Here is a 27,463-nt window from a genome sequence, read left to right as displayed (position 1 = left end):
TTCCAGCATAGGGTAACCATACGTCCTCTTTTTCCTGGAAATGTCTTCTTTTTGGGATACATTTTTTAGGTCCCAAAAAGAGGACATGTCCGGGAAAAAGAGGACGTATGGTCAACCTATCTAAAAGAATAAGTGTTCAGTAGCCAGTAGGGAGCAACTGAAAGGGAAAGTATTTCAGAAATGCTACTTACTGATTTAAACTCATCGCTTAAACCACGAATGAGCATTTTAATGTACAAATCTAAAAAGTTTCTCTGGAATCATTAGTATCTATCAAATTTGTGTTCAGTATTATGCTAACATTGGTCATTTCATGTATTGTCTCATATGTTAACTTGCTAGTTGTAGCGTTTATTCTGAGAGCAAAATGGTATAGCTATGAAGAGAAACAAGTAAAAAAAACAAAAGATTAAAAAATCAATTATTTATTTTAAAATCCAAACAAAGAAACCAGCCTATGCAAGCCAACAGCAGAGACAAAGTGAGTCTTCCTCTTGCTCCCCAGCCACACCTCTATTTAATCAGGTGTCAATCAGTAAGGTGTGGCTCATTACCCAATAGCCTGGCTCCCCAAACAAATTGCCAACATGTGCACCTAATTACAAAAGATTCACACACAATTGACAAATTACTCATAGGGAGAGGTGGTGAAGGCTCTCCTTCACAAGCTAGCTTGCAGACATCTTCACTTTCACTTCACTTTAGGTCGAAATTTGTTCATGTACAGTTATGACTCAGAAGTGTGCTCACAATGAATGCATACTGTGTACTTGCGTACTTATTATACATTCTAAAAGATATACCAGAGAATATGTGCTATGCAGTTTGAAAGTGTGCAGTCCTCTCATGCACCCATATGCAGCCAGTAGCTGTATCTCTCACTGCAGGCCACATACTCACATATGAGTCACTCACAGGCAGCTGAGCAGATGCTAGAGGGTGATAGTGAGCTGTGGGATGAGCAGACCCTCGCTGGCAGAGTGGAGCCAGTCACTGTCAGCTAGTGGCACAGGTTAGACTCAAACCCAGGTTCAGTCTGCGCTCAAAATGCCATAGCATCATGTCTGATAAAATGATCTTTACCAGTGAAATGCTGTGCTGAGCTGAGTCCTCCCATAGCCTTTTCCACAAAGACTACAGACCACATGAATACCACCCTTAGTGTCACGTAGTAGTGTACTATTTCATAGGCGTGGCAAATAACGTCTTGATTTAAAGGGATTGCTAAAAAAGCAAAACACCCTCACTGAAAGAACAGCATCAGTTCTCACTGGATGATCTTTCATACTGAGAAAACGGAAAATCCTGAAAGCAAGATGCTAACATTCACCACAGATTTTGCTTAGTTAAGTCAAAATATATTGTTTACAATATTTTTTTGTTTGTTTTGGGGTCATTTTGAAAACATCTGGCCCTCTTTGGGTCCTCTGAATGGTTTATCTTGAACATTGTACAAGGGGTGTGGGCTGAAACACAACATCCCACAGTAAAACAGTAATCAGCAGACAGTACCAGAATGTCCTGTGGCTGAGTCTGTCCTTTTCTGTGTCTCCTCCACAGGAACAACCTGCTTCCCAGAGTCATCGAGGCCAAGTACCTGGACATCATGGACGCCCAGCACATGTAAAGAAAGACTGTTATGGAACAGAGAGGTTGTTTCCCATGATACCTGAGGAAGTGGAGCATATCGTAACTGTAAGCAGTGTTGATGTGTGCAGAGCGCTTGGACTGAGGGCTGTGGCCACAGGAATGAGTGACAGGTGACCCAGGGAAGTGTGTACCAACTGTGGACAGACCAAGCCTATCTTCCTGCTTTCGTCTCCTCCCTTCCTGTAATACCCATCCCCTTTGATTTCAGCACCAAAGCTTAGCACATATAGAAGTCATCCCTATAATTCTGTTGACCAGTCAGTCACTCTGGCAGGAAGATCCCAGTTTTGTCATGATAACGTTGAGTTGCCTGTCTGGAGCTGTTATTGGGACCAAATTTCCAAGCGATTGCATTTTTTTTCTCCTCTTTTCACACCTCTGTACGTGATGGTTGTTTCTGTTTATTAAGTGACTTGCTTTTGACCTCTCAGGCAGAATCTACAGGTTGTTCAGTGTGTGTAGTGGAGTGTTGAAGGATCCACTGTTGACATGTTGTCTACACACAGGCCAGTGCGCTCACCCACATACACTTTCATGAAGACTGAAAGACAAACAAGAGCGCAGAAAAGAAAAAGTCACACACACGCGCACGCATACACACACACACACACACACACACACATATCTACAGAGTTGACAGAGTAGACCGTTTCTGTTTCAGCACATCAATGTCCAAGAGCTCCAGTAATGGTACAGTGCACCATTATTGCTATTAGTAAAACTTAACTTAACTTAACTTAACAAACAAGGCTTCCAGTTGTACTCCTCAGTAGTATACCAAAGCAATATCTTCATAAACAAATTGAAAACATGAGAAATGTGTATTTTTGCAGTGTATCAAATTGAATTAAGTTATCAATTCAAGTTATTCATTCATTCAAGGGAGCATTTACCTCTGTTCTCCTGGCTTTGAAGGAACAAGACAGCAGTCTGTCTTTTGCTACTCTTCTTTCACCAATCAGGCGATTCCTACTGTGTGCTCACACAGTAATCTGAACAGCAGAGATGGCAGCAAAGATGGTGCCCACAGGGTTAGGCCCAGCCATAGGCCATAGGGAGCACCAGCAGGGGCAGCAGCGCTCCTTGGTCAGCAGGGTGAGCTGGACTGCTCCAGGCTGATAACATGGCTGAAAAGCAGTCCAGTCCATGCTCCTCAGCCTCGTTGGCAGGGGGTTCCAAAGCGTTGCACAGATTAACCTTTTTCACATACCACTCCTGCTGTTTGTTTGATTCAGGAAAAAAGTCTTTGACAGTGGAACCAAGCATTTTCACATCTTTCCATTCTTCCTCTCAACAGTTTTTTTAAGCCTTAAATCAGAGCCAATTCTCCCGCCCAAACATGAATAACAATGCAGCAATAAAGACCGCCTATGTTTTCCTTACTGTTGCTCTACAATGCTGATACCAGAGCTGCAGGTTGGAGCAGGAAAGAGTTGGCTAATCATAACCATTTCAGATCACACCAAGACAGTCTGTGGGCTGGAATACTGTCTTTCAGTTATATGATAATGTGAATAATATACATTGTGAGGAACCTTTTGTTGCATTTATAGTTCCATTGCTAACTGATGCTGTCTCTTCTCAGTTTTGTTTCTGTCTTAAAAATGGTGTAAGATGCTGTTCAGTGCTAGCTGACTCAAACATTAGAATGGTTCACAAAAACATGTTTTAGTAAATCCTACCTTGCAGAAGCAAGAAAAAAGCTTGCTTACAAGTGACAGTACTGTTGTTGTTTCTTTAGTATTCTGTCTGTAACAGGTAAAATTGCTGTGAGATTTTTCTTTTCAGTGACTCACATGTACTACTTTGTTCTGTGATTTCAGATATCAATTAGTTTCAGAACTGTCAGAAAGTTTTCCTCTGTTGTACTCTGTTTTATTGAGCTAAAACTGTACCCTAAAACTGTACCCCTCATCCAACCAGCTGGGATTCCTTAAGAAACTATGTACTGTGCTGTTTTATTATTTTGAAATACTTCTTTTAATCATGAATGTAAAGTATTTTATATTATGCTTAGAATAAAATCAGTTTCTTAATGTCAACAGTAATTTTGTCACACAAATAAGCTAAATTTGTGAGCTGTAAAATGTTTTAAAAATCAGAAAAAAAATGTCTATCACAAGGAATGTGTGGGCTCCACAAGGTATGCTGTACACTGAAACGATCATTTCAAGCTGTTTACCAAATAAAAAAGTGACTGAGTGATAGAGTGGTCTGTTTTGTTCTGTAATGGGAGTAAAATTCATCTTGCAGCCAACATACATTTGCATGTGAATACCATGAAAATTATTGTTATTCATTGGGACCTTCTTTCCTATTTCCAGAAATGTAAACAAATACTTTTCACCCAGTATTTTAACCAGAACTGGTTGTGCTAAAGCCATCTCATGTAATTATACCCTATGAACAGGTGTTTGCCAGATTGGAAATTTTTAATAGAACCTGTGCTGTTTGAAAAAAAATGCAGAAGTCTACAATAAAAATGCATAAAAATGCTCATGTGTGTGACTGGCACGCACTAGACTAAATGATGTTGTCTGAGGAATTCAACTGATGAGTCATTAGAGGGTGTTAAGTTATTCAACTTTCTTTTGCTTTCCATAACCATGAAAAGTTAAACCTCTTCAGTACACACTTGACTTACCAGTCAAGCACCCTCCTCTCCAACACCTCTCAGGACAATCCCTTCTCTTTTCTCTAAGACCTCCCACACTCTTAGACAGCCCCCTTCTGGTCCCCTTCTGCTCCACTGAGAGTCTCTGTGTCGCTTTGGATGACACTTTCCTTCACACAGTGCATTATGCCAATGACCCCATCCTACACACTCTCCCTGAGCAGGAGAAGCCAGATGTCCCTCACCACTTACTCCATCCATCTCCTGATCCAGGCCCTGGCCATTTAATCCTGCTGGCTGAATCCCCTTCTGGGGCCACCAGACCCTTTTGGCCCATTTAGAATGCACCAGCCACCCCATGTATGCCCTCTCACCTGTTTCCACCAGCCACCAATCACAGTGTAGAGTATACAGCTCCTCCTCTATTATCAGTGTCCGTTATCAGAGTCCATTAACACCTACCCACCCAAATGGTGGCAAAAGCTACCTCAAGTCAGATATGATGTGGTGGTATGTGTCAGTTTTAAGCATTATATGTATGCTAGTGTGGTGTAGCTCTTATGGTTGCACTTATATTACTCTTGTGGTTGCTGTTGTGGGTCATTGTTAAGCATATCTATGCTATGAGATTACACACGGTTTTCCTTTGTATTAGGTGTCATGCATACATGCATTTGAATTAGTTATGGCTTTATAGTTACTGTACCTCGGCACTGCTTCACACTTTATCACTGATAGGTTTCTCCTTCTGCTCCATGATCAGCTCCTACAATACTCACATCAAAAACTTATTTATCGCTGTCAAAGTTTGCCGACTTTATTATTGCCATACCGCGCTTGGCGTATTAACTTTACGACCCCATGTCTGCCCTATTAAGTCTTACTCACTACTGATACGTAGCTACAATATTTCTGAGCAGTTGTGATTATCATAACAATACGCCTTTGATTTAATTAATATTGTATGCATGTACTATGTATGTATCGCCATCTCCTGGTTGAAAGAAGCATTGCATCCCAGTTCGGTACAATCAACTTTTGTTGGGTTGCTAGTATAAATGCAGCATTGTATTCCTCATTCTGAGAACTAATATCACTATGACTAAGTCCTGCAAATGTTAGGGAAATTACGAGAGAGAGAGAGAAATTTACAATGATTTACCTCCACACACTCCAGGATCACAGTTATAAATCGTGCTAGACTGAAATAAGCATTTCGTAATGGACAATCTTATATCTTATAGGCCACTGATTCTCAATCCTGCTCCTGCCCCCCCTGCTCTGCACGTTTTCCATCTTCCCCTGCTCTACCTACCTGACTGAACTCATCAACGGCACTCTTGATTAGCTGAGCACACCTGATTTAATCAAGAGCATGTTAGTCATTTCAATCAGGTGTGTTTGGAAAGATAGATAGATAGAAGATATGCAGGACAGGGGGGCTCCAGGAGCAGGATTGAGAAACACTGTAGGTTGAAACCTTGAAAACCTCTTGAAACATCCATATGCTGTTTGGGACACCCATTACATTAATAACTGAAATTTCACATTTGAAGTAATAAGAAACAAATAACCAAATTAAAAACAGGAAATTATTATCAAGCAGGTAACTGTGATGTGTGCTGCGCGAAACGTTTTAAGCGCGTATTTATAGCATCATACTGGCTGTGTTAACGTTTTGAGCCGCAGTGAGGAAGTGCATTGTGGGAAATACAGTAAAACTACAATCCCCAGAGTCATGCTCCAAAACGGTGTTTGTGCAAGACTTCCTGGACTAGAAGAGGGTGGCGTACAGAGGTGGAACCGGGGTGATGAGGGTTCAGAGAGGCGTAAGCAAAACTCTTTTAGCGGGATATTTAGCAATCACATTAGTCAGAAGGGAGTTCGCCTTTGGTTGTAAAAGTCTGAGCGGAAAGGACGTGTGCTTGTCCAGGACCTACAGTAAATGTGTCACTATGGCCGAGGAGGCAAAGAAACGTGCGGGTTACGCGGCGGTGGATAACCACATTAAGGTAACAGAAATACCATCATTGTGAAGCTAATTAGCCGTCTAATATTGAATAAGTGCAGTTGCTGAATTGAATGGAGCTGTCTGATCTGGAGGGGGGCACAGCACGTGAAACCGTCGCTAGCTCATTTGCTGGGTAGCCTGATTAGCTAGCTAGCTGCCCAACAAAATGTTAATGCTTTACTGAGGACGCATGTATGTAGTTTTATTACAGTTGCTAGCTTGCAAGAAAATGCATGACCAACTTCTTGCACTGTGCGTCACAAGTTCGTAGTTTTGTCACGGTGGTTAGACTAGCTACTGGCTGCAATACATCAGCGTGGTTGGCAGTGTCTACGCATTCCCATCTTGGGTACCTACACGATTAGTTGACCATCTTACAAAACAAGTGAGAGAAGCTCGACAATTACATCAGATCGAGAATGGTGGAGCGTCTCTAGCTTGTTAGGTAGTTCGTTTCTTCACCAGTAAACTAGGTAATCTGACATTTTTCCTTTGAATGGTTCACGAAACAGAATAACTAACTACCAACAGAACGTTCAATTTGACCGTCTGAACAAAAAATGTTTGCTGATGACTTCCGCAAGTACATAAACCCACAAACCCAGCTACACTGACCTTTAAACCCACCAGAGACACAAGTGAATTGGCTAATCACATTTACAAATTCCACACGTCAAATTGCATACGACTAGCGTTTGGTGTCATAACTCGTAAAACTTAACAGGTATTATACCTTTCCCTCCACCGAGGCACTTTCTGTAAGATATACACTGAGAATAGGACTTTGGTTCCAGGCAGCATGCTTTGCTGCAACATCGCCTTGTGCTGTTTGTGGGAAACACGGTTGTGTGTAAGTTCGTAACCTTGGCGTTCTGCGCTGAGAGGGTGTAGGACTGTGTCACCCTTCCATGTATGAGGGCTTTGCTGGTTTATGCGCCAACCGATTTATGGGTTGAAACAGTTCCACAGGTCAGCAAAAATAACGGTGGTTTTTTTGTACTTGTATAAACTCACAGGACAATCACGTGGTGGGAGTAGGCAGCGGCTCCACCATTGTCTACGCCGTGGACAGACTGGGTGAGATACTCACTTTGGTGTGAATGTTGTTGTTTTTTGTTTTTTTTTTGTCTAAATATGCCTTTTTTACCCCTCCTTCTGTGTAAAGGATGAATGTTTATTTTCTTATCACAGCCCTTTCAGCACATTACAGTAAATCTTGCACAACAGCTTATTTTGCTGTGCCTCAGCTGGGAGTCAAACCTGCAACTGTCTCTTTACAAGCGCAATTCCTCAAATAGTAGATTGTAGCACCTGTTCTCCAGGGGTAGAATGTTCTTACCATGGAAATTTATATTTCACACCCCATTTAGACAGCTTTATCTGATTCAGTCTTGCAGCCCCCAGAATGCCCTATCAGAAGCAGTATTCCACACATTGTTGCTCCAGTGTCCAGCATGTGCCTGTGTGTGTGTGTGTGTGTGTGTGTGTGTGTGTGTGTGTGTGTGTGTGGTGGTGGTGGGGGGGGGCATTGGAGGGGGATGGTTTCAGAATCAGATTCTGCTGTAAAAGACAAACATTCCATCACCTATGTTTTGCAGCAGAGAGAGTTCGTCAGGAGAAGCTCAACATTGTGTGTGTCCCCACATCTTTCCAGGTCAGTGCTTCTGTGACTCCTTGTCACCCTTGTCCGGGGTAGGGGGTGGGAAGAGGGTGATATCTCTGTGCAAACGGCTGCTGTTAACATTAACTTCAGGTCTTGTTTCACCCTGAACCACAGGCATATTTACACAAGATGCTGTTCTTGGCATCAGTTCTACTTCAATTCAGTCAATTCAGGGAGTAAATTCAAATATAGTCTGCAACTTCAAACTCACCCAGCATTTTCTTCATTAGGGAATGAATGTAAATTTGTTTATTGAAGTGAAATGGAATTGACCACAGCTCTGTTGCTATGTGACCCCAAGCTGAGCAATTCAGACCAGGGAAATGAATGAAAAGAGCATTGTCACCTGGTCTGTCTGTTTGCATGGGTCCTTCCTTTTCAGACTGGGTGGGGTGAGTGACTGCATCTGAAATGAGTGACTGCTTACGAAAACATTTTAAAGTTTGCAGTGCTTACTTGTTGTCTGGTACGGATTAGGTCACAGGCACTTTTGGAAGTTGAACACAAACGCAAAAGAGTAAGCATGAATGTGGCCAGTGAGAGTCTGGTCAGGGGTGGAGGCAGTAGCGTGCAGTAGATTGTGCAGTTTTAGGGAGCTGCTGTGCTGAGCAGCTCTAACGCCCTCTCCCCCTGCTGTCTCCCAGGCTCGGCAGCTGATCCTGCAGCATGGGCTGACACTCTCCGATCTAGACCGGTACCCGGAGGTGGGTACCTGCTGTGTGTGTGTGTCTGCGTGAGTTTCACCAGTTTCCTTTCTTCACAGCAGGTGGGTTGCAGTGAAGTTCGTGTGAGTAAGCAGCATTTCAGTGTGTGGGGTTGTCATTTTGAGATTGTATGAGTTGGTTTTTTGTGATGGTGTGTGTGGTGCATTGGGTGCGCTTGTCGGCACAGAGTGTGGCAGTGTGTTCTGTGCTGTGCTCAGTGCTGTGCTCAGCGCCTACTCCGCCCTGTGTATCCAGTGTTGTGTTCAGTGCTGTGCTCAGTGCCTGCTCTGTTCCCGCAGCTGGATGTTGCCATCGATGGAGCAGATGAAGTGGACTCTGCACTCACTCTCATCAAGGGAGGAGGGTAAGCAGTGCCCCTGTCTGCCCCGCCCACTGTCACTGCATCAGTGTCCTACATTTTCTGCCCCGCAGGGTTACTCTAGGCGAGGTTGGACTGTTGTAGCACTGCCAGGACCTTGTACCATGTCAGAGATGTTCAGACTGTCATGACCTGCACACACTGCATTGCATCCAGGAGTCAGTGTCAGAGTATGGGTCAATTTCATAGTGTCATACCCATGTACTGTTGTAATGCTGAAGGTTGAATGAAAATGACATTTTTTGAACCAACCATCCATTTGTCAGATGTATATCTATAACTGTGCCCAGCACCAGTAAATTTCCTTGGCTGTGTGTATACCAAAATCTATTTAACTCACTATATTTAACTATACTATACTTAACTCGCTATACTAATTAACACAAAAGTGTATTGGTTTTGAGGAGTGGTGTTCAGTAAATGTTGGGCTCTGTGTTCACGAGTGTGGCCTGCACCAGTCTGCATTGGTCACTCCTCAGAGCACACAGAGGCATTCTGCCATCCACTCCCCTGCTGGCTGGAACAGAACAGGAGGGGACAAGAGCAGCCTTTGGACACATCCAGGGCCCGTTGTCTACAGTGGAGTGGTCGTGTGAGGGGGTCACTGGTAGCACATACAGAGCCCTCCAAAAGTATGGTAACTGTAGAGCGGAATTTGATATTTTGCTACTTTAGACATTTGCATTTGAGATCAAAAAATGACTAAGAGACCAAAGTAGAGACTATCTTTTACCTTTTATTTCATGCAGTTTACACGCCCATACCTTTTTATCATTTTATAGTAAGAGCCATTTTAATGTTGAGTCCCCTTTTTTCAGAGGTGCAAAAGTAAGTTAACAGATGAATTTCAAAACAAATCAAAGTGATAAAGTTGAATATTTGGTTGCATAGCTCTTTAATGTAATGACTGCATCAAGTCTATGACCCATTGACATTACCAAATGTATGGTATCTTCTTTGGAAATGCTTTTCCTGGCCCTCACTATAGCTGCTTTCAGTTGATGTTTGTTACGGGGGCTGTCTGTCTTCAGTCTTCTCTTCAGCAATTAAAATGCAGGCTCAATTGGATTTAGAGCTGATGACTGACTTGGCCAGTCTAAAACGTTCCACTTTTTGTCAATGATAAAACTTTGGTTTCATGGGCAGTTTGTTTGGGGTCATTGTCTTGTTGCAGGATGAAGCACCAGCCAGTAAGATTGGAGGAATTGCTTTGCCAGACAAAATCCATCTGTACACTTCTGAATTCATCCTACTGTTGCCATCATCTGTTACATCATCAATAAAGACAAGTGAGCCAGTTTCAGAAGCAGCCATATGTGCCCAGGCCATGACATTACCTCAAATGAGGTGGAATGGTTTGGATCATGGGCAGTTCCTATCTTTCTCCACACTTTTGGCTTTGTATCACATTGGTGAAGGTTTATTTTGGTCTCACCTGTCCATAAAACTTTGCTCCAGAATTCTTCTGGCTCATCTCTGTATTTATTGGCAAATTCTAATCTAGCCTTTCGATTCTTGCTGCTGAAAAGAGGTTTGCATCTTGCAGTATACCCTCTATAATTCTGCTATCAAAGTCTTCTGCGAACAGTGGATTGTGATACTTTCACACCTGCACTCTGTAGACAGGCGGTGATGTCACTCACTGACCGTTGTTTTAGGGTTTTTCTTCACAGCTCTTACAATTCTGCTGTCATCAGCTGCAGTTTTCCGTGGGCGACCTGCTCTGTGTTTATTTTGAAATGCACCAGTGGTTTCTTTTTATTCTAGAACTTTTCAACTGCTGTTCTTGATATAGGCATTTCCTGTGCTATGGTTCTTAATGACTTTTTTGTTCTCTCTTCTTACAGATTAGCTGTTTTTCTGCCGTAGTCAGTTCTCTGGTTGTCATGCTGGTGTATTCCTTCTTGCTCTAAATGCAATCTCCACAGATGAAAATATCAAGGCTAGACACCCACTGCCCTTTTATGTGTGAACAATCCATGCAAAAGGAAACATATGAGGAACAAGTTACACCTGTCAGTCATTCGTTAACTAACTTTTGCACACCTGAAAATGGGGAAACTCAACACACAAAAACAGCCATTTCTCTAAAATGGTCAAATGCATGTGCATGTGAAGACCATTAAATAAAAGTTGATAGTTTCTACTTTTATTTCATGTTCATCTTTTCATTTCAAATCCAAACACCTTAAGTTAATAGCAAAAATTACATATTCCATTGTACCGTTGACATACTTTTGGAGGGCACTGTATTTAGAAGATACAACATTGGGAAGGGTAGGTTAAAGGTTGAAAGGTTAAGGTGGAAAAACAGCCCCTAAGATGAGTTATTTGTGAAGTTGGCCTTTAAGGTTGTTTTGTCCCTCCCTTGTCAGTGTGTGGAAAGGTGACATAAGAGGCATGTCAGCATCAGTGGGACTGTGAGCTGGAAGTTGCATCTGTTATTAACCTCAGAGGAACAGGACTGCACTGTGCTGTTAATAGCCTGATATACTCCTCCACTGACACTTCTGTCTCCCCCCTCTCCTTTTCTTTCTACTGCCCTCTTCTTTTCTTTCTCCCTTCCTCTCCTTCTCTTTCTCTATCCCTCCCCCCCTCCCTCGGTCTCTGCCCTCTCCCCCTCTCTATCTCACTGTACCTCCCTTTCTCTCCCTCCCTCTCCCCCCTCTCCCTCTCTCTATCTCATCCCTCCCTTTCTCTCTCCCTATCTCTCCCCTCTCTCTCCATCCCCCTCCTCTTCTTTTCCTCTCCCCTCTCTCTACTCTGTCCCCCTCTCTCGCTTTCTTTCTCTCTCTCCCTCTTTACTTCTTTCTTTCCCTCCCGCTCTCTCCCTTTCTCCCTCCCTTCCTCTGTCCCAGGGGCTGCTTGACTCAGGAGAAGATTGTCGCTGGTTGTGCCAAACACTTCATTGTCATCGCTGACTACAGGTCTGTGCCTGCATGCGAATGTGTGTGTGTGTGTGTGCGCGTGTGCCTGCCTGCCTGCCAGTCAGTCAGTTTGTTAGTTAAAGACACTTTCTGTCCACTCCCTTCTTTCATCTAGACTTTTAACCAGCAACAGGGGAATGTGACTCCATAATAGTTATGGTAGAACAGAGTCCTGGCTGTCTGATGGCTCACGTTGGTATGGTTGTAGGCCTGTGCTGGGTATGTGATTGAGAGCCAGCTGTGCTTGAAGTCTGTCTAAAAGGCAGTCCCTACACTTCCCCTCTTCCCTTTTCCCCTGGGACAGGAAGGACTCCAAGTCTCTGGGTCAGCAGTGGAAGAAGGGCGTCCCCATCGAGGTCATCCCCATGGCCTATGTGCCAGTCGCCAAGGCAATCATGCGGCGCTTCGGGGGTGAGGTGGAGCTGCGCATGGCCGTGAGCAAAGCGGTGAGTTGGAGGTTTCGCCATGGCACTGTGCTGGTGAGGAACAGGGCTCCTAACCCAATGGTTGTCTGTTTGGTAGGCCTCTGCTCTTTTACCCTTGGGCAGGGTACTTAACCTGAACTGCCTCAGGAAATACCCTGCTGTATAAATGGATAACATGTAAAAATTGTGAGTTCTACAAGTCATTCTGGGTAACACCATCATCTAAGCACCTGCGATGTAATGAAGTGCATATTTCTGAACATGGGAATTGGCCACATTATGTGGCATGTTGGCATTTAACTTTACAAAAGCTGCTCTCGTAAAGAGCACCCATTGGCCCACAACAGATGTCAGTAATTGCTTTTTCCCCCACAGGGCCCGGTGGTGACTGACAACAGCAACTTCATCTTGGACTGGAGATTTGAGAAGACGCATAACTGGAAGGAGGTCAACACCGCCATAAAGATGATTCCAGGTCAGTTCTCCTTGGCCCATGGTCACCCATTCAGTGAGTCTTACAGTTATATTTACTCATTTGACTTTTGACCAGAGGAGATTACAAAGCTATGGTACCCAAGTGCACCTAATGGCATACCAACAACAGACAAGATCTATAAAACATCATATCAGATTTTTATTGAAGGGACAGTATATACAGTGGTCCTGCAAGACTTAGGAATTAAGCAGTACAGCACATCAATGTGTAAATTATCCACCAGCTCAAGTGTATCTGTGCTATACAGTATAAAATGAGGCAGTAACTAAGCATGACAAGTAAGTTTCTTATGGGAGAGTAGTGGGTGTCAATCAAGAGAGCCCACTGTGGAGTAAAGTACAAGTTGATTCTTTCAGCTTTGTGTAGAGTGCATTCAGAATCGTGTATTGGATTCGACATCTGTCATGCTCACAGTCCTAGACGCTGTAAGCACCTTGTGTTCAAAACACACAGGACAGTGATTCAAGATAAGCTAAGTAGAATCTGTATTGGTCTGGGCCTGTGCCCAAAGCACACTTTTCTTGAGCAGGCCTCTTTTTGAATGTAGTTTTATGTGGGTTGCCAAGCAGTATTGCCAGACTGTAGCTTTTGTAAAAAGCCCCACTGGGCAAAGGTAATGATTGCTAAGCATTATTGTCTACAATGCTCTCATGTTTTCCTCAGTGAATCTTCCCTCTGCAAATGGAGTGTGAAGACAGTTTTGGGCACCTTCTCTCATGTGCTCCAGTTCTTTCTCATTCCCTCACTTGCACTCTTTCTTTTTTCCCCCCTCTCACTCTTTCTCTCCCTCTCCTTCTCCCTCTTTCTCACTTCATCACAGTTCAATTCAGTGTGCTTAATTGGCATGACAAATATATACATAATTATTTTGCTAATGCAGTATACAAAAAAGTAAGGAGTAACAATGGTATGAACAGTTATAAACCATAACAACAAACATACACAATTTATATTGATAATTTACAGTAACTGATAATACTGATAGCAAAACAAAAATGAAGATATAACTATATAAATGTGTGCTAGTATGTATCATCTCCTTTCCTAAGAGAAGGGAGAGAAAGGGCATCTTTTGATTACTGAATAGTTGTGCAGTATTCTGTATGACTTTTTCCCAAGGTAAAATCTGCTCTCATTCCCTGAGATGCAGATTTTTTTTTTTTTTTTTTTTTTGGAAAGTCATTCAGTTTTGGTTTTTTTCATGTTCACTGCCAGGGCCTAGGTCTGGCACTACTACTGTAGTATGTCCAAGCTCTACTGTAGCCCCTGTGCAGTGGGGCGACGGCAGAACCAGGTCGTCTGTGTAGAGCAGGAGTTTATTTTCTGTGTTGTAAAGAGTGAGACTGGGGACAAATGATTGCTCCATCATGGTGGCCAATTTCTCTCTCTCTCTCTCTCTCTCTCTCTCTCTCTCTCTCTCTCTCTCTCTCTCTCTCTCTCTCTCTCATGCTCTCCCTGTCTCTCTCTCCCTTGTGTGTCTGATGCTTTTCATGTCTCTTTCCCCTCCTCTCTCTCATGTTCTTCCTGTCTGTCTCCCTCTCAAATTCAAATTCAAACAAACTTTATTGGCATGACCACACAGGTGTACATTCTTGCCAAAGCAATTTCTGAAATATTTCAAATATGTGAACAAAACTCATACACACAAACAGAAATACACATGCATGTATTTATTTACATCTATACAGTTATTGTGAAGATGTTTCCTACCCATTGCATCTCAGGTTGTGGCACTCTGATAGGTACTGTGCTGTGTTTCCCTCTCCCAAAACAATTAAATTTTTCTTCCTCTTTCCATTGCTTAAATGTGGGAAGGTGTAATTCAAAGTATTTGAAGTATTTGTCTCTAATTGTTTGCAAATTATTACGGTGTGGCAGAAAGTGCCTCTGTTTCTACCTCACCTGTCTCACAGTAACCACATAGCTTTTCTTTCTTTGGTAGCCATGACAGTGTCTGCCTTTTTCAATTGCTAGGGTGTGGTCACTGAGCCTGTACTTGGTCAGCATCTGTGTCTGCTGTCTCTTCCCCTCTATCTCTGTAACACTCTCCCTGTCTCTTTCTCTCCCTCTCAATTTTTAATTTTTCAGTGTAAAGTGCTTTATTGGCAGGACAGACAATCACTGTGTTGCCAAAGCAACAAGAGGGAAAATACAGTAATCAATCAAATATAACCATATGAATTAAAAGAAAAAACGCTTATGCATACAGGTTAAATTGATAAATAATAAACAATAGGCAAACCTACGTAATACATCCAACAAACTCTAAACTGATCAGTTATTTATTATGATTAATACACACACACACACACACACACATATGTATATATATAATTTCAGTTTATTATTGGTACTGCAGCACAGGAAACGCTCCATCCCTCGGGCTTTGGCATGTGGCCACAACCTGGGCTGCCAGTGGGGCTGTGGGTCCCTCTCTGACATTTTGTCTGTGTCAGTCAGTTGCTTGAAGTATGGCAGGCCTGGATTGATGTTTGGAATGAATATTTCTTTTGCATGGAGTGTTAAGTACATTTTATAAGAAAGTGGATCTCCTCTAATGCTCTCCTGTCTGTATTGTTTAGGAGTTGTGGAGACGGGTCTATTCGTGGGCATGGCAGAGCGGGTGTACTTTGGCATGGAGGATGGGAGTATCCGCACTCGAGACCCCCCGATTCACTGAGAAGCCTCACTGACCCCCCCCCCCCTTTAACCAGCACCTCACCGCAAGTGCCACACACCACGCCCCCAACACCGATGGACAGCCCCCCGATGCACCAGCCTGGAATTCAAAGAGAGGACGACAATCCATCTGACTGTCCCCCCTTCCCCACCCCCCATCTGTGACCTACAACACATTCTTCACCTGTCTCTCCAAGGGTCTACTCTGAGTTTCTGTACATAACTCAGCCCGCAGGTAAATGTGCGATTCCCTGGGTAGTTACAGAGTAGGAGCTGCAGGGTGCTGTCCCCTGGTTGGGCTACTCACGCCCCTTGCTGGCCTGTCTCTTCCTCTACACAGAGTCATCCTGAAAATTGTGACAATGGTGAAAACCACAAAATAAATTCGTCATGAAATCAAGTGACCTGTCCTCAGTCACAGAGCATCACAATGAAAAAACATGAAAAATCACAATGAAAAATTAAATTCATCAAATGTAAATCTTTCATCATTACTCAGCACAAGGGACAGCATGACTCCAAAGTTTGTAAAATGTAAAATGTCTGTAATGTCCTGAGCTTCCCTGTTTGCCTCGTCATCCTGGCTTTTTGTGAAGCGTGCCATCTCCACTGCTTCTGTTTGTGCATATGTAGACAGTGCCAGTGTGTTCTCTGTGTGCATCTCATCTGTGTGTGCTTGTTACATTTCAGTACTCAAGCCTGCTGCTCAAGGCCATGCACTATTGCTTGGATAGTTTCATTACATCATTACAATGTTACAATGTAGAGACCCATAAGCTTCAGCAACGTCAGTTTTGTGAACTTTTTTAAAGAAGTATTTCTCTGAGTACTTATCCAAAAACCCTGCAGCCTGTTTGCGGTTGGTCTGTCTCAATGCAAGTCACTTATTGCTGCATACCTAAACCTACTGCTCGGGTACAGAAATTCAGTTTGCACCATGCAAGCTGGGTTTCTCCTCCTGACTGAAAAGCATGCCACCCAGTTACTGCCATTTTCTGTCCAGTGCTTTTCTTGAACATCCCATTGGGTCCAAAAACAAACGTGAACGTTAACACAGCTCATCTACTGACCAAGGACATTTCAGATCCTACCTTGAGGGACACTGAGTCATTCTCAGGGTCATTTTATCATTTATTTTGGTCTGGCAGCATCTGTTGGATGTAATCTGAGGGTAAAGTGTAGCGTTAGTGAAATGTCTAAAAGCACGCCCTGTCCTGAGAGCTGTGTGATTTCTCCTTGCTATGACCCTGGCCAAGCCTTCCCAGCACTGCATTTGGGCCTGCGAAATCTGTATGGTACTGTCTGAGCAGCTGCCAAAGCTGTCACGGTCCCCTGAGAGTCTTGCGGTGGAGGTTCTGTGGTCTCAACCTGAAATGTTTAGAACATGTTACAACACTGATGGTGTTTTAAAGGTGTTCCCTAAATACCTGTAATGATGAAAAACTGGTAGAGTGATTGAGGGAGACCACTAATAATACAGATGGGTTCCTCAGGTTTAGCAGAATTTGATTTGAACAGATTAAGATCATTACTCAGTTTCCTATTGGCTGGGAGGATGGTGCTACTAACCTATCAGGACTGTGATTTCAGAAGTGTGTCTTTAGTGCTGTTGTCAGCATTGGGGGGTGTAGTGTTTTATCTGCCGTGATGTCATGCAGTGATGAACCCTGCTCAGGACCAAAGAAAAAGATATCTGTCCGTTTGCCTAGGCCATGCCTCATCTGTGTGGGTCTGACCCACATGCCATCGTCCCACAGGTTGACTGTTTCTGCTCTGCCAGCAGGGAGAGCTTCAGATTCATGATTGGTTACCCTAAGCGCAGTCTTTTTGACCCCTGTAGGGGTTGGACATGAGAGCTGCAGCCATTGGAGGCTTCAGTTTAAGGAGCCTTGAATTTACAGATGGATTGTCTGAGAAAAACATCACACTCTTGTTTGAGTTTTTAACCCTATTGTTGTGTTACTGTTATGTGCCTGCAATCTGCTACTTAATGTCCATTTGGACTGTAATATGAGATTATAATGGGATTATGGCTCAAATGACCGGACTGGCCTTAAAGAAACTTGTTTAATTTCCTTCACTTTTTTCTGAGTTACTCTATGGTAATTTTAGAATACCTCTGGCCTTTCCTTAACTGTTTAACCTGGAAACTGTATGATGTTCCACAGTTCAGTGTTTGTTCCATCTTGTGTGTGTAATACTAATGATGGTATGGTCAGAACTGTGAGCTGCACCTCATGTGCAAATCAAATACAGAATTTGGAACCACTGCCTGTGTTGCGTGCTGTTGATTCCTTTTATTGGCCTGTGTGTATTTGTAGTGGCCTGCTATCCTGCATTCATCACCTATATGTAGGTGAATTACCCACATGACTAAGTAATAACCCCATGAAATTTGAGTTGTTGATCTTTTTCATTTAGCAAGTCACATACTTTTTCACAAGTTCTCTATGTGTGTCTTTTGGAAGAGATGTTGGATTGAGATTCTGACTCAGTGGTCATTAAGGATTCCATGGCATTGATTGCAGAGTATGGGCTTACCAGGTATCCTGGCTAAATTGGCAATTAGGTTGTTTAAATCCAGCCATCTAACAATCTCCCAGGTTAACTGACTAAATACTTCACTCTGTAAGCACTGATTCTCAATCCTGCTCCTGGGGCCCCCTGCTCTGCACGTTTTCCATCTTTCCCTGCTCTACCTACCTGACTGAACTCATCAGTGGCACTTCTGATTAGCTGAGCACACCTGATTTAATCAAGAGCATGTTAGTCATTTCAATCAGCAAAGATAGAAGATATGCAAGACAGGGGGGCTCCAGGAGTAGGATTGAGAAACACTGCTCTGTAAGTAATTCCCTCTCACGGTTGTCATTAGAAAAGAGTATTGGTTCTTAATTGACCCTACCTTGGAAAATAAAGGCTACATCAAATGATGTATTTCCACTCAGTGAAAGAACTGGAAAGGCAACAGGCAATCTTAGGAAAGGCAATCTTAAAATTAGTCAGGTGAGTTTGCACAATCCAATCATGTATAAGAAAGTCTCCTGAGATTTGTCCTTTTGCAATTGCCTTTTGCATAACGCCACTAGGGGGAATCAAATCAGTTAGAATGTTCAGGCAGGTTGAACACTAACTCTAGTGAAAGTGAGAGGGAAAGTTTTAGGCTGAGCATACCATTAATGTTTCTTTGTGTTGGATATAGAAGCTCCCATATCAAATTAATAGCAGGGTGAAGTAGGATAGTTCCTTTGAATTATATCCCATTTTGAAAAGACACATAAAAAGCAACTAAATGTTTTTAATTTCAATATTCATTTTAATCCTTTATGCATATTTCATTAGAATATTACATTACATGCATTTAGCAGATGCTCTTATTCAGAGTGACTTCCAGCACAATAGAACATAAGTGTATCCTTTTGAGTTAAATGAGAAACTGTCAGACCAAGCTAACAACAATCTCAGACCAGTGAGTGTAAGCATAACACCATTCAGGCCCTACCACAAGTTAACCTGTGCAACCTGACTCTGCAACAGACATTTAAGTGGTACTGAGATGCATTCTGAAGAGGTGGGTCTACAGTCAGTGGTGGAAGATGGCCAGTGATTCTGCTGTCCTAACCTCTGCAGGGAGTTCATTCCACAACTGAGGGACCAGTACCGACAAGGATCATGTCCTAGAGGAACGACCCCGTCAGGATGGGACAGTCAATTGCTCCGTAGTCACAGAGTGTAGTGATCTTGACAGAATATTTTGCCTCTGTTTGCACTAAGTGAAGGCAACAGTTTGCATGCTGTGGCATTGACTTTCCAGGGCTGTGTGGAGGTAATGCCATCTGCCTCATATACCCTCCTGGTGTCTGCGTTAAGTGCATCTTGACTCTTCACTAGGTTTTTCATAGACATACATTAAAAGAGTGCGCAGCACACAGTGGTGATTGGAGGGCCATGGAACAGATGGCTGCAGATTGGCCCACCAAAGACCCCCCCCCCCCCCCCCAGCCATCACATGGCAGATCCATTTCCTCTGGATATATAATCAGCTGTGTTGGAGCAGGGAGAGATCTAAAACATGCAGGGCAAGGGCTACTCCAGGAGAGGGTTGAGAAACACTGTCATATGTGATTGGCAGGGGCTACAGTGGAACTGATTGGGCATCTGAGGGGTGGCGAGGCAGGAGTTTGGGTAAGTGTTGATTCAGGGGGTGTGAGCATGAGTGTGGAGTGTGTGGGAGGTGAGGGGGGAACACTACGGACGGGGGGGCTTTGAGGAAGGTTGACGGACAAGGAGGGAGCAGGGTAACATAAGGAACAACACACGTGAGGGAGAGATGGAAAGACAGCAGAATGGTTGGAGTGTTCTGCCCAAACATATTCACAGTGTTCCCACAACATTTAGGTGATGCCAGGTATCATCTTGTATCACTTGGGCCTCATTGACAAGGGTCACACTGAATACAGAATATGCACATACTCTCAGACAGCTGAGTGCTTTCATGATCTGACACAGTGGAGCTGAGGGCTCTTGCTCACTTGATTTGATCTCATGTCAAAATACCTCATAGATTGGCTTGCAGACTTCTCTTCTCCCCCGCTTCCAGCAGTGAGAAGTATGGAGGCTCTGTTTTTGGGTCAGGGCTTTTATTTTGTGTATCTCCCATCCTTAAACCCCTGGGAGGACAAACAAAGGGTTACAGAGGGTGCAGTCCACCACCTTACTCTGGGGACTGGGTCTCCAGCAGGGGGAGCCAGCTCCCTTCAGATCCAACACTGCCCCTCACCACATGTGACAGAAAGAAGCCCTGCCCCGTCACCTAAACATATGAACCATGGTGGAAACACACCCAAGTCTTTCACCTGGATGCTGAGACCATGGCCCTGCACCTCACCCACATACAGTATAAAGGTAGAAATAAGCCCTGCCCACTCATCATAATGTATGAGCGATGGTAAAAAGGTAGAGGTAAAGGAGGTAAAGACTCCCACATAGATCCTCCCTCCTAAGAAACACTGCTGGTGAGGGGGACTAGTTGCTGTGAGTCTTGAGGTGTGGGTCCGCAGGTCTGCCTGATGCTCCTAATGCTGCCGCTGGTGGGTCACATCTCCAAAACCATCTGCATCACCCCCAGCACTTCCACTGCCTTCACAGCTGCCAATCATCCTCCAAATACATATATAATAATGCACAGCTGCAGGCATATTAGCCATTATAGCAAACCTTTTAACCTCATTAAAAACTCCTACTGTTATCAGAGCATGGTGTGGTTTAAAAGCCTACAAGTTTTGACTGTTCGTTTGTATTGTGACCTGTTGATCACTGTCAAAATTGAGAACCGTCCTGCTTTTAAAGCTCAACAGATGTGCAAAAACCATGTTCTGTCATTGCCAGTGTTTAAAAGTTGCAGTCCCAGATCCCATCACTTATTTACACAGTGTTGCACCTTTCACAGCCCCTATTCCCCCAAACCCCCCTCCCCCCTCCCACAGTGGCTCCTTCAACTGTGGAAGACACTCTTGGGCATTTCCCAAACTTCTTTAGGAGACAGTGGCCCCATTCATTCATGGGAAAACACAGGAATGCGGAAATGTGTCCCAGTGGAAAGATGCCATTACCTCAGACCTTACCACCTGGCAGCCCAATCAGGGGGAACATTACCATCCAGAGGGGGGCGTCTGCATGTTTGTGATGTCGCTTTTATGAATCGCCCTCTTTCCTCCTCTCTCCACCGGGATTCCCTGTATTCTGATTAGCAGTGTGATCCTACGTGTTTCGCATGATGCCGTTCACCACACACCACTATCTTTGGATAGATGCTGAAAACAAGAAGGAGGCATGCTTGTGGATGTTAGTTTCAGCAAGCCATCTTATCTTGATTAAGTGAGTGACCTTGAGGTGACATTTGAGACATCACACTAAGAGCAGAGAGGTGAAATGTGCCTGCCCTGGGGAGAGTATAACACACAGGAGGAAGGGGTGTGGTGCATTTGGTTTCTCCTCTCAGAGAGTGCACTAGATACTGAGCGTGTTTCCCCATAAATGGCATGGGGAAGGACTGGGATCGCTGGTGTCCCCACATCGCCATCCATCCTCTCTTCTTACATCTCCATATCTGTTCTGAGATCAGTTTTACGGTTCTCATGAACCTTTTTTTTCTTGAACTGATGACATGAGTAATTACATATATATATATATGTACAGGACCTCACTTGCTGGGAAAATGCACCATTTTGTAGTTTTCATGATAATAGTTATATATCATTTTGTATCACTATGTAATGGGCCTTCAGATCAGCTTGTCATCATGCTATTATTGTTTTAAATGATTACTTCAAAATAAAATGTTTTCCTCCTGTTGTCATTCAGTGCTGTTATACTTTTACCTCTTAGTTTTCTCATATCACTCTAATCACTCTGTTTCATCATGTTTGCATATTTCTGTCCTGTATTTTAATCTTTGGTAATACCTATTAATAGCTTATATGATTTTGCAGTCACTTGCCTGTGTCACTCCTTTCTGGTTCCAGTTATATCCATGCAGAGCACTCAAAATTAATGAAACTGAATAATGTCTCTTCCCATTTTTCAATACAAAAAATCTAATAGCAATAAGCTCACGATTAACATAGCTTTCTGTGTTCAGTTTCAGATGATGACGCAGTTGATCTTGTATGATGAGAAGCAGTCTGTGCCTGAGCATCTGTGAGATGAATAGGTGACTGCTATCAGAGGATATTGACAAATGTGATCATTCTGTTTGGTAGCTACATTGGGTACTGCTTAATGAAAGCTATTTTATACACATTTACAGTCTGTGAGTAATAAGTGTGCAACATCTGAGCCTAATCAAGCAATGTGTGAGTTCTACAAAAACATACACAAATTGAAATGCAAAAAATGTTCTTGCATAATGAATTTATTGCATATCCTTAAGCCCATAACTAACAGAGCGCTTAACATAAGATGCTGTTTGTTGGTCAGGACCCCTGCTCTAAGCAGAAGGTTGAGCTGCACAGCTCGAGTAATCGCTGAGTTTTAAGGTGAGAGTTGCAGACAGTCCTGACTCTATACCATCCTGCCATGTTTTGGGTGGGTTTACACTAGCCAAGCCTTCTTGGCTTATTGTCCATCAGTGCCCCCTAGCAACCCCTAAGGAACCTATGGTGCTAGGCTGTAATTTGAGAGGAATACACTTATCCCCCAGATAGTACTAGTTCTCTGTGTACTGCACTATGAAACCTGTATTGTGAAAAATAACTGTTCGTCATAGATGTGTATGGGGAAATTTTCACACAGCTACTGGAAGTGTGACGTGCTTCCTGTTCCATGTTAATTCCAAAGGCATGTAAAACATTGCAGTGGCCAAGGGTGAGAACAAGTACGTATGTGGACATCTAGAGGATAAATGTTCTAAATTTGAGCCCACTCAACCAATGCTATGAAAGGTTATGTAAAGACAAAGTTTTGCAAACATATGGAGCCGTGGGACCAAGAACCATGAAAAGCTTTTTAAATATAACTACCTCCTGTGCCTGATGAATGTGCCAAATCTGAACTGAGTGAGTGGATCTTGTCAAAAGTCATTTCCATGGACAAAAATACATTTGGCAGCCATATTTACATTTACATTTATTCATTTAGCAGACGCTTTTATCCAAAGCGACTTATAGTTCTTTACAATGTCATCCATTTATACATTTATCCATTTATACATTTATCGAACCGGCAACCTTTCGGTTACAAGTCCTGCTCCTTAACCACTATGCTACACTGCTGCCCTTGGATCCAGAGCAACAAAAAGGATTTTGTTAACATTCATGACATAAAGTTTGATAAATCTGAGCAGCACTGGACAAAGGAAACAGGGATAAAAACAATTAAAAAGACTATAAACAAGATAAAATAATGTTTTTTTTGATGCACAAATTGCAAATTTTAGGTTAGACTGAATAAACACACAAAGGTCTTGTACAAAATATAATTTAGATTCAGTTTCATACCTATAATATCATACACACCTACTTCAAATTTTGTTTATGAGACAGACAAGAGTTGTGATTTTTTTTAAATAATCAGGCCAGCTGGAGAAGTGGCATGACAAGCACTTACAGTTCTCAGTATTTCGAAATCCACAGCTTTGCTGAGCGCAAAAGCTATGCACTTGGTGCAGCACTTGGTGCAAGAAAAATAACAAGCAAAGTAATTTGCAAGATCATCCTATTAATTTTAACTACATTTTGTGACGTTTTTTGAGAGCGTTGTTCTCTGGGCTTCACCAAAATGTAAAAAGTAAAGAAAATTACTTTAGTTTACATTATTTCTCGATGCCAACAGAGACTTGCCTGGCAGTGAATTGGTTAAAAGTCGCGAAAATAAATTGTACATGTCCCCTTTGGGTTACTGTAAATCGGCAATGGCTCCCAGCGCAACAAGCACTTCTCACCGACTGTGTAGCGGCCACGTAGATGTTTCCATCGCGCTCCCCTATGAGCCAATCAGAAGAAAGAACCCTGAAGGCACGGCAACAAATACCCTCAGTCACAAATTCTCCCGTAGCAACTTCCGCTGTGATCGACAGCGTCTGATGTCCATTGAGAACTGAGTATTCTTTCGCGGTTTACGTAAATCCACCAATCGTGTTGCTGAAACTCAAACCGCTCGATTGATTGGTCATATCATGATGGTTTAACGCCAATAGATGTCTTCAATGAGCTACACGCTCCTCCCCGTTGGTTTCTCGTAGGTAGGCCGAACCTCTCCATGTCTGCAGTCGGTGGAGTTTGACTGACGACCAAACATCCAATTGCCTGCAATGTTTGGTGGGCTGTTCATTTAGCCGGATCCCGCTATGATTGACAACGTGTTCGTGCAACCATGTGTTGATTAGTAAGCGAGCGTTTCAGATTGACAAAACTGGCCGGCAATCAGAGTGCAATACATGTAATTTTCCTGAAACTCGCAAAAAATTCTGGCCAATGTGTGTGTGGAGACAGGGTGGGCTGAGGGTTGCCAAGGCAGTAGTCAAGTATAAAGGGAATAATATGGTGCCCTAGCGGCTGTTTATGTTTACGCTAAGGAAAGACGTGGGGAGGGGGAAAACAGGAGCAATTCCTTTAAACGACAAAATCCGTTTATACTTTTAAACAATATTTTCTACCCCTCGCTAGCAATATCGGGTTTTCTACACTAATGTGCCATTCTCACAAATGGAAAAGGGGTTTCAGTTTGGAAACGTGAGCATTTCGCTTGTGCTCCTGTTGTTGTTGAAAGCGCTGACCGGGACTTCTCAAACTCAAAGCTCCGCCGGGAGGGAGCCCGAATCCGCCGCCGCCCTGGGCTCAGAGACGGCCGAAGATGGTGCTGATGTTATGGAGCGGGGCTTGGAAAGTGTCGGCACTCCCGTTCCCGGGGATGTAACTGTGGAAGACGACGAGAACGGGGCTGCCGGAGAGGGCGACAAGTCATCCGAGCAAAGTGAAGGAAATGGCAACCTGCAAAGGCAAGTTAGCTGCTAGGTTCTTATCCTGGCACCACGGTAGTTAGTTAGATTGATTTTTTATATATATAATTGGCTAATATTAATAACCCACAGTTCAGCCTTTGTCGAGTGTTAGCTAGGTACTTTTTCCACATTCGATTGCATCAAAACATCTTCCTTACCAAAGCGGATGTTGATGAGCTCCTCCTACACTTGTTGGAACTTGAGAAAACAATATGGCTAACGTTAAATATCTGTTCATCTCGTGAATACATTTGTCTTATTTGTAGTTAATATGGTAATTATTACACTGAAATGCAACATTGTTACCCATTACCGATCGATAATTAGCTAGCTAGATAGCTAGTTTGTTAAATTGGGAAAAAAACAACGTAAGCTAGTTAGTTAGATACCCATCTTCGTGGTGAGGTTTTCGATGGAATTGGACAGTTTGGCCACCATGAATGACGGATCAGTGTCGACGCTTTACCGTTACTTGTTTAAATGACCGGTCTGTGTTCTTTGTCGATCTATGAATTATGAAGCTAAATGGGTTGCTGGTGGTGTACCTTGTGATTTCTTTTGACAGGTCATTGTTTTGTAGTGGTGGCACAGCTCTGGGGTGTGAACCATCTAGTCAGGAGGGACTGTTCTTTCTGCAAACGCTCGATCAAGACGTGTTTTGATTCAGGGAAGTCGCTTGTTAGCCATCTGGTAACAGCATGTTGAGGTCCTTCGTGTGACAAACAGCGACGGACGCATTTAACAAACACGCCACGTGGTTTACATAGGTTGGGAATACTGGTTTCCATTTATTGCTGTGAATTGTCGAAAGTTGTTTTACGGGGAAACGATCGTGTGCAAACGGCAGTGTCGAACGCTACTGCTTATCTTAAAACATTACGACCTGTTATTTGTGTTCAGTTGCAGATAATACATTCCTCCTCAGACGAGGATGTGTGTTGTAGATAACTTTGTCAGCTTAACTGTAGCTGGCGAGGTAGCGCTGCATGCTGTAGGTGTGCTGCACCAGTAAACGGAAAGTAAAGCGGAGCGGACTCTAAACGCTCGCAACCGCACGAAACCCTTTTCCATCTATTTTCCACGGCAGTGTTTGTCAGATAAGACTGTGATATGTTGTGCGAAGTGTTTTGGTGATCTTGCAGTGACTGCCCGTGCGTAGTCCGGTCAGAAGTGGAACTTGTCCGATAAATCTGGCGCTTGGAGTGATTACGAGCTCCAGCCCCCTCGCTATCCACTCTGTAAGGCAGAGAATCAAGGTGTTCTGTCCAATCTGCCTGCATATTTACTTAATGTCGTTTTGTAATTACTTTACAATCGTTTCACTTTTAAAATAACTTATTTGATTTCTTAACGTTAATTGTGTAACGGTAAAGCAAACTTACTTTAAACGAAGAAAAAATAACAAATTTTATAGATTTTATAGCTATTCTCCGTTATGCAAACGCAGAATTTAGCCTGTGCAAAGCAAGACCTATAGGGCTACTTTGACTTCAATACGATAATCAAAAGTGAAGGTGTTTATTTGGCGTGGATGTTGGAATCGTATGCCATGCTTCACTGGCCTCACTGATTTAAATTTGGTTGTCTCAAAGCAAAGTCATAGGATAATCTGTGGGGCAGGAGGGTGTGGCGGTTTGAGGAAAAGTTGCTTGCTGAGGACATTGCGGCTTTTTGCGCCCCAGAACATGCTCACTCGCCGCCTTCTCCTTTTTAGTGGCTTTCAGCACCAGACACTGCGCTTTTTCGTGCTGAGACGAGCACGCTTTGTATTCAAAGATCAAATGTAAAAAGCAGTTGTTTTAGCGTTTTTTTTGTAATTGAGTTTACTTATTTGTATGAATTAGTAGTGGGGATCTGTTTATGTGCATTGCGCGGTGGCCATGTATTACATTGTCCATTGACAGAAGACTGAAGAGCACGTACAATGCTAACTTTAATTATTTTCTGTTAATACAGTTGGGTACAAGGGTGCAACAGCGTTGTGTTAACTGGGATGGAGATCTTCATAAGGTGTAACAGTTTCCCACACTTTGAATTTACCCCCGTTTTCAAGTGTATTTATTTCCTGCCCGTGTTCGGTAGGTTTGGGCGCGCTTCAGCCCCGCGTGCAGCCGGTGTCTGAGTTCTCCCGCTGTGTATGGGAGATGCGCAGCATGCAGCGGCAGTCGCGTAGCGTGGGGAGTTCCATTCTTCCCAGACGTGTGACCCTGCTTCATCCCTCAGTACGCTCAGAGGCTATTCAGTCTGACAACAAGCACCATGCAGGGGGTTCGAACGCGCCGAAAAACGGGCTCTCTCCTCCTCCCTCTCCGCTCCTCTTATTACCGATTCAGCTTTCTCCATCCCTGACTCCAATTCTTCTCGTTCTTTTCCCCTATCCTCCTAGCTGAGTGTAGCGTATTGATTGATTTTATAA

General features: G+C 43.3%; 3 protein-coding genes across 4 annotated transcripts in view; all 3 read left to right on the top strand.

The window, feature by feature from the left end:
- The window catches only part of slc4a11 (solute carrier family 4 member 11), a 63,776-nt gene extending 59,944 nt beyond the window's left edge, over positions 1–3,832 (top strand). For both annotated transcript variants that reach the window (XM_036516832.1, XM_036516831.1), the window contains one exon: positions 1,561–3,832. In XM_036516832.1, coding sequence (XP_036372725.1) covers positions 1,561–1,627 — 67 coding nt within the window. In that variant the 3' untranslated portion in view covers positions 1,628–3,832. The remainder of the gene's footprint in view (positions 1–1,560) is intronic.
- A 2,202-nt stretch (positions 3,833–6,034) lies between these two features.
- Positions 6,035–17,812, top strand: rpia (ribose 5-phosphate isomerase A (ribose 5-phosphate epimerase)). Its single transcript, XM_036516820.1, has 9 exons — positions 6,035–6,276; positions 7,292–7,352; positions 7,874–7,929; positions 8,583–8,642; positions 8,942–9,006; positions 11,880–11,948; positions 12,253–12,394; positions 12,749–12,848; positions 15,452–17,812. The coding sequence occupies exons 1-9, from the start codon at positions 6,076–6,078 to the stop codon at positions 15,547–15,549; spliced, it is 852 nt and encodes a 283-aa protein (XP_036372713.1). The 5' UTR covers positions 6,035–6,075; the 3' UTR covers positions 15,550–17,812.
- Positions 17,813–24,585: 6,773 nt separating this feature from the next.
- eif2ak3 (eukaryotic translation initiation factor 2-alpha kinase 3) overlaps positions 24,586–27,463 on the top strand; it is a 43,030-nt gene continuing 40,152 nt past the window's right edge. Inside the window, 1 exon segment of the mRNA XM_036516905.1 lies at positions 24,586–25,044. Within this exon segment, the coding sequence (XP_036372798.1) occupies positions 24,752–25,044 (293 nt within the window). The 5' untranslated portion in view covers positions 24,586–24,751.

This window comes from Megalops cyprinoides, chromosome 22 (genome assembly GCF_013368585.1).
Source record: "Megalops cyprinoides isolate fMegCyp1 chromosome 22, fMegCyp1.pri, whole genome shotgun sequence".
Lineage (NCBI taxonomy): Eukaryota > Metazoa > Chordata > Actinopteri > Elopiformes > Megalopidae > Megalops > Megalops cyprinoides.
Note: the sequence above shows the minus strand (reverse complement) of the source record. Positions and strands in the feature narration are given on the sequence as shown.